The 19,426-nt window shown below is 39.9% G+C and overlaps 1 protein-coding gene across 2 annotated transcripts in view; it reads right to left on the bottom strand.

Moving 5' to 3' along the window:
- Positions 1-5,318: 5,318 nt before the first annotated feature.
- Positions 5,319-19,426, bottom strand: part of DSC3 (desmocollin 3) — a 49,262-nt gene continuing 35,154 nt past the window's right edge. The window contains exons 13-17 of one of the 2 annotated variants that reach the window (XM_040479172.1): positions 17,223-17,447; positions 14,382-14,503; positions 9,495-9,752; positions 7,196-7,238; positions 6,985-7,101 (exon numbers count right to left, since the gene is read on the bottom strand). In XM_040479172.1, coding sequence (XP_040335106.1) covers positions 7,212-7,238; positions 9,495-9,752; positions 14,382-14,503; positions 17,223-17,447 — 632 coding nt within the window. In that variant the 3' untranslated portion in view covers positions 6,985-7,101; positions 7,196-7,211. Of the gene's footprint in view, positions 7,102-7,195; positions 7,239-9,494; positions 9,753-14,381; positions 14,504-17,222; positions 17,448-19,426 lie in introns of both variants that reach the window. The other variant, XM_040479171.1, reaches the window with a different exon arrangement.

The raw sequence follows: 19,426 nt of genomic DNA, 5'->3' as shown, positions 1-19,426 counted from the left end.
AAAACACTCAAGCTGAGACCTACCTTCAAAGGTTTACCTGCACAGTATAGCATTGTTAACTATAAGCACGAGGTTGCGTTTTCATCTTGCACGACTGAAACTCTATCCCCATTAAACAGCAACTCCCCATTTCCTCCCCACCTCCACCAGCCCAGAGCAACCACCACTGGGCTTGGTGATTAGTGGCTTCGAGGAGCTGAGACAATGGGGAAACGGACTGGCAGCTTAAAGGGTTTCCTTTCTGGGAACTGAAGGATGAACATGTTCTGGAACTCGTTAGTGTCGATGGCTGCACCAGATTCTGAACGAATGACACTGAACTCTACACTTCAAAATGGTTCAAGTAGGGGCATTACTTTAAAACAAAATCATTAAAATGCCTTAAGTAGGTGAATTTTGTTATGTGAATTTTACCATAATTAAAAGAAAAAAAAAACAATATGGGGAAAACAAAAGTTCTGAGGCTCAAATTAAATGAAATCAAAATAAGCAAACAGAACAGCTAGACCTGCAGGGCACCTGGGTGGCTCAGTGGTTAAGCGTCCCACTCTTGGTTTCCCCTCAGGTCATGATCTCCTAGTTGGTGAGTTCAAGCCCCGCATCAGGCTCTGCACTGACAGTGTGAAGCCTGCTTGGGATTCTCTCCCTCCCTTTCTCTCTGTACCCCTCCCCTGCTCATGCACTCTCTCCCAAAATAAATAAACTTAAAAAAAAAAAAAAAAAAGAACAGCTAAACCTACAAACTTAATCTGGATAGTGTTTGCTTAAGTCGCTGCCACCATGTTTTCTGTCCACAAGCCAACCCTAATCCTGATTAACGCAAGAGTCATAACAAAGCTGTCTAGAGCTGGGATTAACTCTTTTATTTTTTTTTTTTTAATTTTTTTTTCAACGTTTTTATTTATTTTTGGGACAGAGAGAGACAGAGCATGAACGGGGGAGGGGCAGAGAGAGAGGGAGACACAGAATCGGAAACAGGCTCCAGGCTCCGAGCCATCAGCCCAGAGCCCGACGCGGGGCTTGAACTCACGGACCGCGAGATCGTGACCTGGCTGAAGTCGGACGCTTAACCGACTGCGCCACCCAGGCGCCCCTGGGATTAACTCTTTTAAATAAATAAATAAATAAATAAAATATTATCAATGTTAATTGTAGAAGATGAACACAAAATACAAATCAACCGTAATTCCATTGTCTGGAAAGAATCTATTCAGATCTTTTTTTATATAGAAGCATAAACTTTTCCTTAAAAAGAGATTAAATATTTTAGTAAATTCAACAACATGAATTCATTGCCTGTATATCTAACACTTGCACATCTTTCACTATGTACAGGCAGTGCTCTGTTACCACAAATACTCGGTGCCCAGGAGGAGACGAGTGACATGCACTCGAGGAATCAGAAAAGACTGTTTCTTCTGCACCGGTGCTGACCCAGCGGAGTCATCTCCAAAGGCTGAGCCCCGAACCTTGGCATCAGCCTCTTTTTATGGCTGGGATTGTAGGGGCTCAAGGGTAAAAAATGAAAAAGGGGAGGGGGCACTTATCAGTGGTGCTACTCGGGCAGTTGGTAGATGCAGGAGTGCAGGAGGTAAGCAAGATTACCAAAATCAAAACCATTCAAGGGGAGCATCTGGTCTCGGACATCTGGTTGACCCCCTTTTTTTATCTGCCCTTGCCGGATTTCCTTCTTACTTTTGCCCACTTCCCTTCTCAGTTCTACATGCTATGAATATAGTAACTCACTCAATCGTCCCATTAACCCCTTGAGGTTGGTATTGTTATCTTGCTTTTAAAGATGAGAAAACTCGGGGCGCCTGGGTGGCTCAGTCAGTTGAGCGAACGACTTCGGCTCAGGTCATGATCTCATGGTTTGTGAGTTGGAGCCCCGCGTCGGGCTCTGTGCTGACAGCTCAGGGCCTGGAGCCTGCTTCCGATTCTGTGTCTCCCTCTCTCTCTGCCCCTCCCCCACTAATGCTCTGTCTCTCTCTGTCTCAGAAATATATAAACATAAAAAAATTTTTTTAAAAAGGTGAGAAAACTCAGACTAAGACTGAGACTGCAAAAAGTCTGACTCTAGAGGCATCCATTCTCAACCACTCTGACCATATCAATTCTGCTGGATGCTTGGCATTTACCAAATGTTTAGATATCAGAAACAAAAATTCGGGGCACCTGGGAGGCTCAGTGCATTAAGCAACTGACTTTTGGTTTTGACTCATGGTTTCGTGGGTTCGAGTGCCATGTTGGGCTCTGTGCTGGCAGCATGGGGTCTGCTTGGGATTCTCTGTCTCCCTCTCTCTCTGCCTCTTCCCCACTCATTCTGTCTCTGTCTCTCTCAAGATAAACAAATAAACTTAAAAAAAAAAGAAAAGAAAAGAAAAAAAATTCAATGAGCATTCTTAAAGACAAATACTTAGACACAAAAATAATAATCACAATAAAAGTTCCTGAAATTAAAATCATGGCTCGAGTTTACACTACAATGTAAAGCTTTTGATACAACCATTTTTGAAATGGTCAGTCTTACCTTTGTGGGAAAGCAGACACATACACGGCTAGGGAAAAGATTTGCTGTGAGGTACACAGCACCATAATCTGGTTGTGAACAAAGCTTGAAGGTCATATACTCTGTAAGTGACAGAACAAAGATCGGAATATTGCTTGCTTTTTTTTTTTTTTTTTGAACTCATGATGCTTCCCCTTGACTACACAGCTCCAGGTAAGAATGCTATATCAGCATCTTATTTCTGGAACACCCTACAATTACAACCACCTTCCAATACTTCTTTACCCAAGAAAAATCAGCTAGAGAGATACAGATAGATATCATCTGTAAACCTATGCCCCAAATAGTGCTCTCCCCCCAAATAGCTTAGTATGTAAATATATGGACAATTTGATAATGACCCACTCCCTAAAACATTATCCCAGTAATGAATACAATGAACACAATGAAGACAGTCTTGAGGGTCTATTTTCATGCCAGTCTTAAGCACAATTTTACAACGTGATCACCTTGGAATCATCTTATCTCTAAATACGGCAAAGACAAGATTATCAAGTTAACAGTCTCATTACATTCTATATCTGCAACTATTACTTTATACATTCAATTTTTGCTTATTTTAACCTGCCATGTTCCTTTAAAAGCAAAGCAATTCCTTTTAATAGCAAACTTCAAAATTCTGTTAAAAATGCTACAAACCAAACCTCACTGCATTTTAGACAGTTAACTGCTTCCTTATAAAAATATGAAAAAACAATCTGTACATTGACATTAAAAATTCAAGAACATTCACTGGAAAAAAATGAAAGTTATTTTTACACTAAACTAGCATAATTTCCCCCTTACATATATATGGAAAGAAGAATGCCTCATGTTAAAAATGTTTACATTAGACATAAGAAGACCCTTATAAGGAAGAAAGAAAAGTACCCTTTTCAAAGTCTAGGTCTGTAAAATCTAGATTTGGGGGGGGAATTAGAAAATGGGAAAAGTGGCAACAAATAAAAATTGAGAATCAAATAAAAATTGAGACACACATTTAATTGAAGACATTGTACCTCAGGGCCCAGAGGGCTACATCAGGAAGAATGTATTCCCCATGAATGCCCCATTTGTTCTGCGCAGCCAGTTTGGGCCCGTTCTGTAAATGCCTGAAGACTTGACATGCAGCCGGCTTTTCCCTTGATTCCACACTCCAAATAAGGTGAGGCATGGAAAAAGGGTTGGTGATATTTCACCAAACTTAAATGGGAGCCACCACTGGCCTGAGAAAAGAAGGCAAAGGGGGAGCCTGGCCTAGAAAACTTTAAGTAGCAACTCATTTTGTCTCTACTACCACTCGGTGTCTCTTTACTGGTCTCTCTCCTTGCCCTCGAAGGCCTGGGTTTTCATGTTGCTGACTGTCCAAATACCACACGTGGACTTGCACTCCCCCTAAGTTCCCTGTGTTCCTGAATGACCACTGGGTCTTTTTCTTTCCTGTATTCAAAATTTCTATTTCTTCTATTACTTAAAACACCCTTGTAAGAAAGCAAGCTCATAGAAATTAATTCATACTACAGGGTGATTGACAGCCTGGAGTATTCACCACCTAAGTGTTATTGATCGCATTGGGAGAGAGATTAAAGAAAGGGGGTGGATGGGAGAGCTGGATTTCTTTTGAATCACACCAACATCAGTTTAAAACAGGGCAGTGAGGGGCGCCTGGGTGGCTCAGTCGGTTAAGCGTCCAACTTCGGCTCAGGTGGTGATCTCACGGTTTGTGGGTTTGAGCCCCGCGTCGGGCTCTGTGCTGACAGCTCAGAGCCTGGAGCCTGCTTCAGATTGTGTGTCTCCCTCTCTCTCTGCTCTTCCCCTGCTCATGCTCTGTCTCTCTCTGTCTCAAAAATAAATAAAATACTTAAGAAAAAATTTTCAAACAAAAACAAACAAAACAAAACAAAAAAACAGGGCAGTGAGTGGGGAAGTGACATTTTACAATTCCCAGGCTTGAATCAGAACACAGCAGATGGTGATGGGTTTGAGGTCTTGAATCTTAGGATGGTCATGCCCCACTCAGTCCCTTCAGTAAGATCTGTGCCCCCCTCGCAGCTCCATTTATCCTTTAAAATCTGACCGACACAGCAGGGTTTATCGGCTCTAAATTTTACAAACGTTGATTCATAGAAAAAGGGAAGGAAAACGGTGATAGAATCTTTTTACCAGAATTAGGTTTTTAAAAGCGTTCAGTATTAGCTCCAAGAAAAGCATTTCATCTCTGGAGACTTGCTGGTGGGAGTCAGGGAGCCTGAGCTGGAACAGCCATTTGCCAGCTGGCTCCACATTTGTGCATGCAGAAAGAAACTGTGAAGCAAGGCTACTGTTCCATCTAGTTCCCTCTTCCCTTCCCACTGAAACCAGAGAAGTTTAATTAGCTGTATACAATTTAAAAAATTGTTCTTAAGTTTATTTTTGAGAGAGAGAGAGCGAGTGAGCGTGGGAAAGGGACAGAGAGAGAGGCAGATGGAGAATGTGAAGCAGGCTCCACGCTATCAGCCCAGAGCCCGATGCAGGGCTCAAACTCACCAACCACGAGATCATGACCCGAGCTGAAATCAAGAGTTGGACGCTTAACCAACTGAGCCACCCAGGCGCCCCTAACTGTAACAATTTTAAAGAAATTACCCAAATGTACATGAACAATTTCCTAATAGGCTTAGTTAAGGCAGCACATAAGAACTAAGTATAAGAGGCTCTCTCTTTTTAGAACTTTAGATTCCTATTGTCAGATACATTCGGCTTTATATCATCATCTTCCCTTTTGGTTTTCATTTTATTTTAAATGTTGCATTAACTAATATATATATATGTGTGTCTCTGTGTGTGTGTGTGTGTGTGTGTGTGTGTGTGTGCATGTATGTGTTTATCCTTATCCAAAAGTAGAGCACTCCTATGAAAACTTTCATAAACCGAAATGGCATAAAGCAAAGAAGCAATTACCATTCATCTACATGGAAAATTTTTTTAGTGTTCCCAGTCCCAAAATTTAACCTCTCTTAGGCTTCTCTGATACCTTAGGACACATCTTACTAAGTGATGTACAAAATAAATGGAGATAAAGCAGAGATGCTCACAGACACAGTTCAAAGCTGAGGCAGCTTGATACTGAGATGCTGAGTGAAGTTCCCCGGGGGAAGGAGCTTGGTGGGCCCCCCTTCTCTGCTCTGGGTACACACTGCCTCTATAAGGCTCACTGCAAGGTAAACGCTAAATGCTATCCTCTCTTTTTGCATATAAGCAAAATTCTTCTTCAGGTACCTTTAGGTTAGCAAAAACAGGTAGTAATGCAAGGTTTTCATGCAAGTGAAGTGGCGTAACATGAACTTTTGAAAAGTGGGGGATATCACTCTCTCTCTCTCTCTCTCTCCTATCTATCTATGTATCTATCTATCTCTCTACTCTCTCTATATCTTCAGTAGTCCTGAATCTCAGGGAAAAAGATGTTAATACTTAGGATTACAATCTCAACAGAAGATCTTTGGTGTTTTTTGTTCAAATACTGACAATAACTCTGTATAGTGAACATAGTTCTCTTTCTTGAGAATAAGGAAACTTAGATATATTCCTCATAATAATCCTTCTCCAAACCATAAAGCACACACTCAAAAGCATAAAAACAACACAATTTTTCAGTCTACAATTTCCTGTTGTAGTTTAACATGGTGGCTATGTATTTTTTAAGACCTTATTAGGGTAACCAAGCAGACAGAACTAACTGCCCTTCATGATCTAGTTGCCAACCAGAAGGAAAATGAAATTCTAGTGGTCTTTGGAGCTACTAACTCAGTGGTACAAAATTTTTAAAGAGCTAAAAATTGCAGTACAGTTTACCATAATGTTTGATATAATCCTATTAACTTAAATCTGGAATAAGAACAGAATTTCTAGCCCAGATAGCTGTTCTATATTCAATCAAGTACAGCATAGTTATCATTGGACTGATATTAACTAAACACATTTGTTGGAAAGCTATCTATAAAGAATAGCAGATCCTTTATAGACCTTAAATCCAATGTTACAGCATGATTTTGCTAGCTGTCTATTTATTTTGCAATAAAGAAGGCAAAATATGTTTTAACATTTCAAACTTCTTGGAAAAGATAAGCAACAAATTGCTATAAAACTACAAATTGGTAAATAGTACAATTAAAAATTTAGAAAACTTCATATCTATTTTTCTAATATATATGTTAAAAACACATATATTAGAAATTGAAATTCTAATATATATCTAGCTAAATATATACATATATGTATATATGTATATATTAGCAATTGAAATTGAACTTTAAATATCCCTTTTGGAAACGTCCAGAATGTCTGGCAAAAACACATCTCATTGTAGCACATTAACATTATCTCTTTGTGCATGTTTCTGCTAATGTAGTAAATTTGGCTCCCAAATTATTTAAAAAGTCAAGGCCATCTTCTTCCTGTTTTTCGCTGCAGCACCCTACAGAACCAGCTGGAGATCCCTTTCCTTCATAGTTATACGTAAGGACATAATCTTGAGATGGCACATGGTTTTCATTCTGATTACACAGATGCAATTTCTGTAAAATAAACAAACAAAAAAAAAGGATTGTATTGTTGTATTATTTTAAGTATTCTTAAACATATGAACATAAAATTTATTATTTTATTTACCTTTTATGTCTAATTTTTAACCAGTGTGTCCTCTAATGGAGTCCTACATACAAAAAATGCACATGATTGGTCGATATCACAACCATACCATAAAGTCAGTATATCTTACATTTCTAGTAATCCATACAAATAAAAAAAATTATATATATACAAATGTTATATTTATGTATATTTAAATTATCATTAAATGCTTAACTCTAAACTTTCTATTTGGAGTTCAGGCTAGTCCACAAAACGGTGACACTATGCGCGGTGGCCTAGAATTTGACGTTGGATGTCGGAACAGTCCGGGTTTTGAGTCCCAGCTCTGGCTGTACCAGCTACGTATGTGACTTTGAGCAGGTCACTAAACATCTCTCAGTCTCACTTCTCACTCTCTTTACATCTAAAATGGGAATATACACAGTGACTATCTCACGATAATGATGAAATAATAGCGCATGAAAAATACTCTTCCTTCGCCCAGCACATAGTAAATATTCAAAAAACATTAACTAAAACCACTACTACATGCAGTTTTAAAGTAGGCAAGAATTATCACATTGGTTTCAGAATGACGTTTTCTGAGATAGCCAAAACATGACAAAATAGAGAGATGCGCAAGACATTTTAGTGAAATTAAAAATACTCAACATAACCCAGATTGCAAAAACCAGCCCTTTGCACTGGAGAGGCCATGCATTCAGCCACATCCACCCTCACAGTCTGTTACTGGCCAGCTTGTCTAACCCCCCGGGCTCCTCCTCCTCACCTGTGTGCCCCCTGCCTCTCTAACCCAGAGCTTATTTCCTTGGCTTATGTTATCAAGTGTCTTTCTTCATGACCGCTTCAGCCTCGTATCCCATTATGTGATGTGCACATTAAAGAACACCTCTAGGAGTGCTTCTTAAGCTTCACTCCTTCCCAGCCTGATCTTACATGAATACTGACTGTCTAGAAACAGAAAAGAGATTAACACTTGAATTTGACGGGAAAAAATATGCTATGGACATGCGATACGCTATAGCCGCGTCACAGAAAGGTGCCTAGTTGCAATCCATTAAAGGATTAAGGGCTTCTGGTCCACTGTTGGTGTTACAATGGTACTGGCACACTCTGATAAAAAGAAAACTTAGTACCAGGAAGAATATTCAATCCAGTGGTTCTCTACCCAGGTGGCACATGTGAATTGCCTGAGGAGTTTTAAAAATAATAATACTAGGGCTGCCTGGGTGGCTTAGTCAGTTAAGTGTGTGACTTGGGCTCAGGTCATGATCTCCCATCTCATGGGTTCCAGTCCCACATTGGACTCTGTACTGACAGCTCAGAGCCTGCAGCCTGCTTCAGATTCTGTGTCTCCCTCTCTCTCTGCCCCTCCCCCACCCTCAAAAATAAATACAAATTTAAAATAATAATAATAATAAGCCAAACCAATTAAACCCAAATCCTTCAAGGTGGAGCACAGGCATTAATATCTTTTAAAAGCTCCAGGGGGATTTTGATGTGCTCCCAGGACTCAAAAATCATGATTTAATCCCTCCTTTGTTTTACATCCTTGCTGTCCCCTGAATAAAACTGTTTTATATATGAATGGTGCTTTTTACATTAAATATAGTTTGTACAGCTCATATTATTTAATGTTCATCCTAGAATTGTGTGCAGATGTTTTGTTTCCAGAGAGAGATGTAGATTTGATTGGGGGAGTTTTTTGATTGTAGGGAGTAAGATTTTTTTTTCACGTTCTTCTATATGAAAATAATTCGTGAGGTAAACTACATCTAGAAGTGACATGTGGCTTTAGGTTGGATATTAGAAACTTCCAGATCTCATGAGATTTTAGAAATTAAAAGAAATATGACAGGGGCGCCTGGGTGGCGCAGTCGGTTAAGCGTCCGACTTCAGCCAGGTCACGATCTCGCGGTCCGTGAGTTCGAGCCCCGCGTCAGGCTCTGGGCTGATGGCTCGGAGCCTGGAGCCTGTTTCCGATTCTGTGTCTTCCTCTCTCTCTGCCCCTCCCCCGTTCATGCTCTGTCTCTCTCTGTCCCAAAAATAAATAAACGTTGAAAAAAAAAAAAAAGAAATATGACAGATGGACTAAAATCTCTTTTATGTTAAATAATGTAACAAAATCAAAGGGCATGGGGGTGGGGAGGCGTGGAGGAGGGCAGTGCTGGGAAGGACCAGAGAATGAAAGAGAAAAGATACATTGAAAAGATACATAGGGAAAAGCAACTTCTGCAACTGTGTGCTAATTTCAATTTCCTCTTGTTCTACACTTGGATATTTAAACCGTAGAATGGAAACGCTGAGGGAAACTCACTTCACCAAGGCGGGGCTGGGTGAAATTATGCCACTCGGAGTAGGTGTGTCTGCAGTTGTCCGTCTCCACGTGTCCTCCCCTGCAGGAATCCAGGGTGTGATGATGCCCCGTCCCCCGGCACGATTCCAGGGTCTGGTGTCCGCCTTTCACCATTTCAATGGTCTCCTGCCCTCCATTCTTCATTCCTGATCCTATGGTACCGCAAAAACCTTGGCCAGAGTTATTGACTGTCTGGGTCATAAACCCATTGGCAGAACACTGAAATAAAATAAAATAAGACCATTTGTATCAGGAGGAAATGGATCCCAAGTGATAAGAAGGCAAGGGAGAGAGAATGTTTATTCAACGTTTCATTGATTCATCCGTTCATTAACAGACATTTGTATTTTCTAATTGTGTGCCCAGTCTAGGGATACAAAGATGGGCATGATCCCTCACCAGCTCTAAGATTCTCTTATTCCAGTGATGCAGAAAAATCAGATGATCACTTTAAGAATGTACATGTAGGTGAATGCAGAATGCTATAGGAACACTGAGGAACACATTAAAATCCACATCCAGAGAGAGAAAGTGGAGAAGACTGAGAGTAGGGGCTCCGACTGAGAAATGGGAGGAAAAAACCACCACCTGCAGGAAGGTCTACAGGCAAAGGCAACAGGGTGCTTTGGGGGTCTTCAGCTTCAGCCTGTTGAGAGTGGCTGCCACATAGGGTTCAGGTAAGAGAGGAAGTGGAGAGGTTATAAAAGGCCAGAGAATATAAAGAACCATATGCCATGCTAAAAAAATATAGACTATCATGAAGATTATGGAGACTCAAAGAAGGGTTTTAACAGACAGGCAAGGCACATATTTTTAAAAAGTCATTCTAGGCAATAATGTAAAAGACAAATAAGGAGACAATAAGTTGAGTGTCACAGATATCAGAGAGATATCACAGATATCACCTGAACCATTCTAGGTGAAACATGATAAGGATCTAAGCCAAAATAGAAGCAAAGATGACTCACAGTGGCTGGACCCCATACAAAGTTTACTGACAGTTAGATGGATGAAGCAGCAAATGGAAGGAATTATTCCTATGTGCTCTGCTTGTGCAACTCCAGATGGCATAATTCCCTGAAGTTGGGATGAAGGATGTGTTTGTGGGTGAGAGGAGGGGGAACAATTCAATTTGGGGCATGGCAAGTTTAAGAAACCTGTGGATGTCCACAATGCATATATGAATATGGGGTCTGGAGCTCAGGTAGGGGAGCTGAGCTGACGCTATAATTCCAGAAGTCACCACCATATAGGTGGTAGTTGAAGTCACAGGGATAAATTATAACACCCAGGGAAAATGGTAGACTAAACAAAAAGAACGCTAATAACAGAACACAAGAACAAATGTTTTAAGGGGTTGGTAAAGGAATTAGAAGACAGAACTGATCTGAAATAGCAACTGAGAGAATGAAGGAATCCAAAAGACAAACGCTGAAGCCATGCAGAGAGGATTATGGTAAGGAGAAAACATCAAAGTTGTTTAAGAACTGGTCCAAGCAAAGTAATCACCTCTCAGATTCAAGTAAAAGAGTGGCCACTGGTGATCTGTGTCAAAAGAATTTCCACGAAGTGCTGAATGAACAGGAACTAATGTCATGGAGAAATCGAGTATTAAATCTCTCAAAGAGTTCAGTTTCAAAGAAAAAGAGACATGGAGGGAACTAGAGCAGACAGAGTTGAGGGAATGTTTGAAGATGAAAAAGACTTGATTCAACAGTAACTTAATGCTGGAACCTCAGTTGGAAGTCTGGGCCATGGGTGAGAAGTCGAGTTACTGTGGCAACCTCAGGGTGTCAGTTCTAATTATAAACTGTTACTTTCAGACAAGACCTCCATTAAAATCAGGCTCCGTTGTGCCATCTTCTTGCCAATTTGTTTTTCTTCTATTGAATATGCAGAGTCTCTAACTAAACTGGAAGATTTTCAAGTTCAGATGATTTGGAGTTTCAGATATTTCAGAGTCTGAAATGTATCTATAAATGTCATACATAGTATCTCATTGCCTTAGAAAATTATACCAGAAAGGAGAACTAAAAAGTAGCCATTTGGTGGCGCTGCTGCCCTATATTTTTTGCTTAGGTTGCTGCCACCTTGAAATTCTATTAAAAAAAAAATCCTGATTATCAAATCTCCTTGATAGTATAATTTTTGTCATTATAAATACATGTTCAGAGATCACGCAAGCTAATACCGGGAGACTTGAAGATAAACTAAAACCAAAGCTGAGTCCACAGTTCCTTGTTTCACATTCTATTCTCTGTTCCTTCCTGACCATCTCCAGGTGCTCTGCCCAAAGTTTATTCTCACATGGTATCAACAGCTCCTTTTCCACGTCAATGATTTCCAGATTTAACTTCTCCAGTCCTGACTTTTCAACCAGCTCCTAACCCCATCTGAACTGCCTCTGACTTAAATTTAGTTCGAAAAGTAACATCATCTTTACTCATTGTACTAAAATGAGCTTACCCATTCACTACAAAGTTCTGTTACATTAAAAAAAAATTTTTTTTAAATGTTTTATTTATTTTTGAAAAAGACAGAGCGTGAGTGGGAAGGGGCAGAGAGAGAGAGGGAGACACAGAATCTGAAGCAGGCTCTGGGCTCTAAGCGGTCAGCACAGAGCCCGACACGGGGCTCGAACTCACAAACTGCGAGACCCTGACCTGAGCTGAAGTCAGATGCTTAACCGACTGAGCCACCCAGGCGCCCCTGTTACATTTTGCAAAAATATGCCTAAAATTATGTTCTGGTATAAATTAATAATCCCAAGTCCTTCTGAGAAGTGCTCCTAACAGAGAACAGGTAAATAGGTGTGAGTATCTTATGGTGAAATGGCCAATTAATACCATCAGCTCCAGCATCAAATGGTAAAGAACAAATATGAAGAACATCTCAATCATTCCATTCTCAGATATAAAATAAGATCTTACTTTGAGCCAAGGGACTATCAGGGACTAAATGGATTTTCTGAATGGAAAAATAATTACAGGGCTCCACATGGAGGCATGTCAAGCACAGGAGGGCTATGACTTTGCATGATGGTGGGAGGAGGTTAAAAAGAGAAAGTCAGTAAGAAAGGTATCTTTGACATATCAAAGGCTTGATATGAAGTCACTGTCCCTGGCTATGGCCTCTGTCACTTTGGCTTCACTTTTTATTTTGTTACTCTAAAGTTAATAAGCTATCATTTACATATTTGAAATACTGATTATCCTTATTTTAATTTTCCAGTTATCATTAGACTACTAGAGTTATCTCCTGCTTAAACTATAGCAAGATTCTAACCCTTGAACTTCCCCATCCTTAGTGTCTTCCTGTTCTCACTGATCACCCTACTGACTCAGCATCATGCTGTTCCCATTATGCCAATCTATGCAGAAAAACTTTCACTGGCCCTTCCTTTCCAAGAAGATAAACCCCAAATCCTTAGTGTGGCATATGATAGCCCCATCTCTTACATCCTCTCCCCCAAAACCCTAAGTTTCAAGCTTCTATTCTAAAACACCATTTCTTCCATCTCAAAACAACTTCTTTACTATTTGTTGAGTAATCCCTAAACTTTGTCATCCCCTTTTTCATTCCTTATTTTTAAATTTCATGTTTATTTCTTTTGAGAGAGAGAGAGAGAGAGAGAGAGTGAGTGGGGAAGGGGTAGAAAGTGGGGGAGACAGAGAATCCCAAGCAGGCTTTGCGCTGCACAGAGCCCAAGGCAGGGCTCAAACTCATTAACTGCAAGATCATGACCTGAGCTGAAATCAAGACTCAATCAACTGAGGCACCCGGGCGCCCCTCCTGTTTTATTCTTAAGGCTGCTTTCCTCCTCTTTAACTATTCCCACAATCTCTCCACTTTCAACCCCTTCTTACTCTTTCAGCTACAGAGTGATCTGTACGTCTTTCACCAGGCCCTTCAGGTTGATCCAGACAACACAAATGCACTTATGTATCACAAGTGTCTTTGAACTAACAGTGCTCTGTCATGGTGCTAATGTTTACTGAAATGTTCCTACTTATTTTTCCCATAGAAGTAGATTCAACTGCTCACAAGTACATTGAAATCTTTTTGAGGGAAAAATATGCCTTGTAAGAACTCTTGAAATATATGTGCCCCCACCCCCAAAGAAGAAGCCTAGTACTAAGCACCTCAGCAGTCCCAAGAAATACATAAGGAAAGAAAGTGGCAATAATCTTCCAAGTAATCTACCCTCCACCATATAAAAATATATATCTCTTTGGTATTTTCTTAATTTATCATCAGAACTTTTAGTAGGTTTTTCCCCCATTATATATGATCAAAGAGAGAAACAAATGATATCTGGAAATGTACGTGGTACAGAGCAGCTGAAACACTGTTATTATAATAAATCCACATCAAAAAGTTTTAAATCATAGCACTAGAGGGTGGAAAAATGATAATTAAAACAACACATGTCTTTTTGTAATTTTTTTTCAATGTTTTATTTATTCTTAAGAGAGACAGAAACAGAGCATGAATGAATGAGGGGCAGAATGAGAGAGAAACACAGAATCCAAAGCAGGCTCTAGGCTCCGAGCTGTCAGCACAGAGCCTGATGCGGGGCTTGAACTCACAAGCCATGGGATCATGACCTGAACCGAAGTCAGACACAACTGACTGAGCCACCCAGGCACCCCAAAACAACACATGTTTTAAGAATTCTAATAAATGCCACTACATAAATATCTGAATATCGGCAGATAAAATACTTATGCCTACAAAATCTGACCAAATTACAAATATAAGTTAACCCCTAAATTTCAAAATAACTTCAGGAGAATCAGTAAAAGAAATTATGGGAGATATTCAGAGATACTCATTTAAAACACTTACCACCTTATCATCTCCAGGTGCTTCTGTGTTTGATATGATTAAGTTTTGCTGTGCTAAATCTTCAGGAAAACCTTTTCTTTTTTTGGCACCAAAAACTCCACATACCAAAGTTAGCAATACAGCTGCATTTAAAAAAAAAAAAAAAAAGTTTAACATACATAGAATAAAATACTCATCTTTTATTTTTTATTACCTCAAGTGCACAGGAGGAAAACCACTAACCACGGTCCCATGAATTACCTTGGCCTTTCTAAATTAATAGGCCATGATTTAGCTTGGATTTTAAAAATGTGAATTAATTATATGTGTGTGTATATATATATATATATATATATATGTATATAAGTTTATTTCTTTTGAGAGACACAGAGACAACACAAGTGGGGAAGGGGTAGAGACAGGGGGAGAGACAGAGAAGAGACAGAGAATCCCAAGCAGGCCCCATTGCAGGGCTCAAACTCATGAAACCGTGATATTGTGACCTGAGCCTAAACTAAGAGTCAGACACATAACCGACTGGGCCATCCAGCAGCCCCATTAATTATATGTATATTTTGATAACAGTTCTTTTAAGGGTTCGAATTCTATCTACCATGCATGTTAAAGTATTCACAATCATGGATTAAATAGTAAATTTTCAAAAAATTCAATGACATTAATTTAAGACAGAGACTTTAAGAGATTTACTCATTCCCAAAACAAACGGTTTGCCTGTATGAAAAGCATGACAAACATACTTTTTTTCTAGAATATCTTATCTCCAAGTATCTTAATTAAAACTACTCCGTATTTTGTCTATTCCAAATTTTCATTCTATGCCATACCTGTGGGAGGTTGAAATATGTGTCAATAAGACTAGCAGTAATAATAATAACGGTTAATAATCACAGTTCCTTACAATGTTCCCCAGGCGCCTCCACCAAGGATGGCCAAACTGCAGCCCCAAACCCCTTCCCATGAATTTTTTGGATGACCACATGTTTTTGAATGGCCCATGAACTATGGTTTTTACATTTTTAAATGTTTTTTTTAAAATCAAAAGAATAGTAGTTCATTACATGTGAAAAATATATGAAAGTCAAAGTTTAGCATCCATTAATAAAGTTCTTTTGGAACGCAGGCATGCCCATCACTTAAATATTTTCTATGGCTGCTTTCCTACTAGCAGGGTAGATTTCCCTGGTTATACGTGAAACCACATGGCCTGCAAAATGTAAAATATATACTATCCAGCCCTTTACAGAAAAAGGGTACCAGTCTCCGCCTGTTCTATGTGGCCACTTGTTAAACTTTCTGGTTCCGTGTCCTCCCCCACTCTCTTGATCCACTCCACTCCAGCCACACCAGTGCCCCTGTCATGCCTTGACTCCTCCAGCCACCCTCTCACCTCAGGGCCTTTGTGCTGACCTCTGACTGAAAAACTCTTTCCCCCAAGTACTGTACTTAGCTGACTCTTTGACCTTTCACAAAGATCATTGAAGATAACCTCGTCAGGCCTGCCAAACCATCCACTGAAAACCGGAGTCACTAGCCCTAATCACCCCCCCCCAACACCACACACACACACACACACACACACACACACACACACACACACATGCTCCACAGCACTACAGCTCCTAATTATTTCGCTCTATTTTTTCCTCCACAGCATTTCACTTATTTATTAGTTTACTGTCACAAGGCACACTGTTTGCATTTGGTTTTGTCTGTTTTGTTCACTGATGACTCCCAAGCACCTGGACAATTTCTGGAATATAGTAGGTGCTCAATGTATATTGATTTTGTTGAGTTCTTGAAAAATAATGAGCATTGTACTGTTCGAAGCTTTTCACATGAGTTACCCAATTAATGCTCAGTGCTGCCCCATAAAGGAAGCTACAAATACCCCCTTTCACAGATGAGGAAACTGAAGCACAGTTAAGTAACTCGCCTCCGGTCTCATGGCTTGCAAATGATAGAGCTGGGTTACGAACTCAATGGTTTGGTGCCTGGGTCTTGCTCTTAACCACTAGTCCTATCACAGAACAAAGGAACAACAGCTAATCTAGGCTGGAAGAGTGGATGGAAATAAAAAAAAAAAAAAAAAAAGGATAAAATATGGTACCATTGGGAATGACACAACTGACAAGCAAGAGGTTAAAAAAATCCAAAACTGGCAAGATACACCCAAGAAGAGATATTGCTGTGATCCGAGTAAGTGCCCTAAGTCCGTGGCTGAATGATGACAAGAGATCACAGTGGCTTATAGTGGACTTTCATACAGCAGTAGTCTTAGAGTGTTGATTTTGCCCTAAAAGGGGTAGTACTAGGACCAAGAAATGGAAAATATACGTTGCCAGATTTGGAAAAATCTAAGGAACTTTAAGCAGCCCTGTCCAAATATGAAATTTTGTATCACAAAAAGGATCTTGTTCCTTCTTCCCGAAAATATTCCATCAGAAATCTGATAATAACACGAAAGCAATTTGTAATGAGGACTCACCGCGGCTGGACAGTTGGACAGGATTACTTTTTAAAGACCTTTTCCTGCACTCAGACATTTGTGAGATAGATAGATAGATAGATAGATAGAGATAGAGATTTTTTTAGTTTCTTTTTTAATGTTTATTTTTGAAACAGAGAGACAGAGCACCAGTGGGGGAGGGGCAGAGAGAGAGGGAAACACAGAATAGGAAGCAGGCTCCCGGCTCTGAGCTGTCAGCACAGAGCTTGATGTAGGGCTAGAACTCAGGGACTGCAAGATCATGACCGGAGCCGAAATCAGACGCTCAACCGACTAAGCCACCCAGGGCCCCTTTTTGTGATATATTTTAACTTTAAGTAGGCAAAAGGACTTACAAAATAGTAATGCTATGCCCAGCAGTATGGCCAGGATCGCCCATTTTCCGAGTATTACTCCTGCGCTCCTTCGGGTCGGCAGACATTGACTTGGATGAGTACAATCACACAGATTAACTCTCACGGTTTTTGTTGCAGATTGACCTTCTCTATCTTTTACAGTAATAGGAACACTATATTCCTGAAATTCAGCATTTTTCTGATATGAAAGACGGGCAGCTGTATCTGAAAGAAAATGAAAGAATTATATTTTTAATGGACATTTACTTCTAGCATTTGTTTCATCACACTTGTTTCTAAACATGTTATTCTCAAGGAACCACCTGCCACATGAAAATGAATAAAAATGGACAACTACCTTCTATTATTCTATCTTCTATTCTATTCTTAGTGCTACCTTTATCAGCACTAATATTACCATGTATGTGTTGCCCATCGTAACTTTCTAGAAGAGAGGCTTAGAGAAATAACTTGGCATTGGAGTGACCCAGTAGCATTTCTGTAGTATTTAATATTACTTATCTATATCCTTATTTATGAACCAATGATGCTAGATTGGCTCTTGACACACACTTCAACCATTTTTCTATAGTACCAGTTTATGGTACTTATAAAGAATTAACAATTGTTACACACAAAGCATGTCCGAAGTCAACATTCTCTTATCCATTTATTTTCTGGTATCTGTCCATTATCTTTATGTCCAAGGTAACTTTTCAAAGTACAATAGACCCTTTGTTATTATGCCTTCCCTCTAGAAGTAATCTCAATACCACAAAGCTAGTTAATGCCACCCAGGCTGGGTATAAGGCTTACATAAAAACAGATGTATCTGTATCATAACAATATGTTCTTATCAACTATGATATTTCCCCAATAGTCTTGATACCTACTGTAATGACTTTATTATCAACTGATCAAAAGCTCCATGCATTTTCAATGCAAATCACAACCTTCTGAGTTTTGCAGTAAGTGAAATGAGGAAGTAGCACCATGCACATCCTGGAAGTCATCTGTAATGTCTAAGCCTTTCTTAAACACACTGTTGCAGCTGTTAAGAACTTCAAAGATTTCTGCCTGCATCTCAAATGTAGAGCTCCCCAGAGGAGAGTGAATTACTGCTAAGGTTTAGATGGAACCCTCCCATCTCCTATTGTGACTAAGGTAAAATCCTCCAAATTCCTCTCCTCCCTCAAGACCACAAGCTGTACCATAGTCACCTCTGCTGTCCTTGTCACTCAACTCTGCCCTCTTCAAACTGTCCTGTCACCAATGTCACCTTGTTAAGACAAATCTGGGCACAGCATTCCTTACTGGCACACTCCCAGTGCATTCCTGCTGTCACCGACTGTACAAAAGTCAGTCTCCTCAGCCTACTACATAAGGTGCTTCATCACCAGATTCCATAGCCACTCCCCCCACCCCCTCTCTGGGCATTCCTGCTAAAACCTAAACTCTAACACTGGTTTATTTATCCCCTTAGCATTTTCCTTCTTTATGCATATTTATTAACCAATTATTTATTAAACAAACACTTATTAAGCAGTTAGTATCTACTAAGCACTGGGCTAGGTGCTGGCGAAACACAAATGAATCACAATTATCCTGAGAAACTCATGTATTGGAAAAGAAAGGTAAACAGGTGATAACACAACACAAAAGGAGCTATAATAAAGGTACAAAAGGTCATGGTGCTACTCCTTCTACTTCAAGAAAGACTTCGTAGATGTGAGCATCTGAATTGCCGTCATGTCTGTCTTGTAAATCTCTACGTGTATCACCAGGGTCAGAACGGTGCATAGTAGATGGTAGGGGCTCCATAAGAACCTCATGAATTAACACCAAGCTATGAAATGGGAAGGGTAGTATTCTCGACAGAAGGGACAGCATACACAAAAATCCAATTGTATGGAAGAGAATGGATAGTAAGAAAACAGCAGTGAATGGTGGCTGAAATATAGAACTACACTCCCCCAGAAATCACTATCACAGGATGCTGTCCTGACGGCTCCCATCCAACATCTCTGTCCATAGCTCACCATGCTTTTTTCCAGAACACCATAGAGTGCTTGCCTCCTATACCCACATTCTCATTTCCAGAGTTTGCTTACACTAAAATTTAAACGCCCCATCTCTGTTCTCTCTTCACCTCCCTGGAGTCACTTTAAAACCACACCGGAAACAATTCGTCTTAATGATAAGTT

The sequence above is a fragment of the Herpailurus yagouaroundi genome, unplaced genomic scaffold, assembly GCF_014898765.1.
Source record: "Herpailurus yagouaroundi ecotype Mexico unplaced genomic scaffold, PumYag 142, whole genome shotgun sequence".
NCBI lineage: Eukaryota > Metazoa > Chordata > Mammalia > Carnivora > Felidae > Herpailurus > Herpailurus yagouaroundi.
Note: the sequence above shows the minus strand (reverse complement) of the source record. Positions and strands in the feature narration are given on the sequence as shown.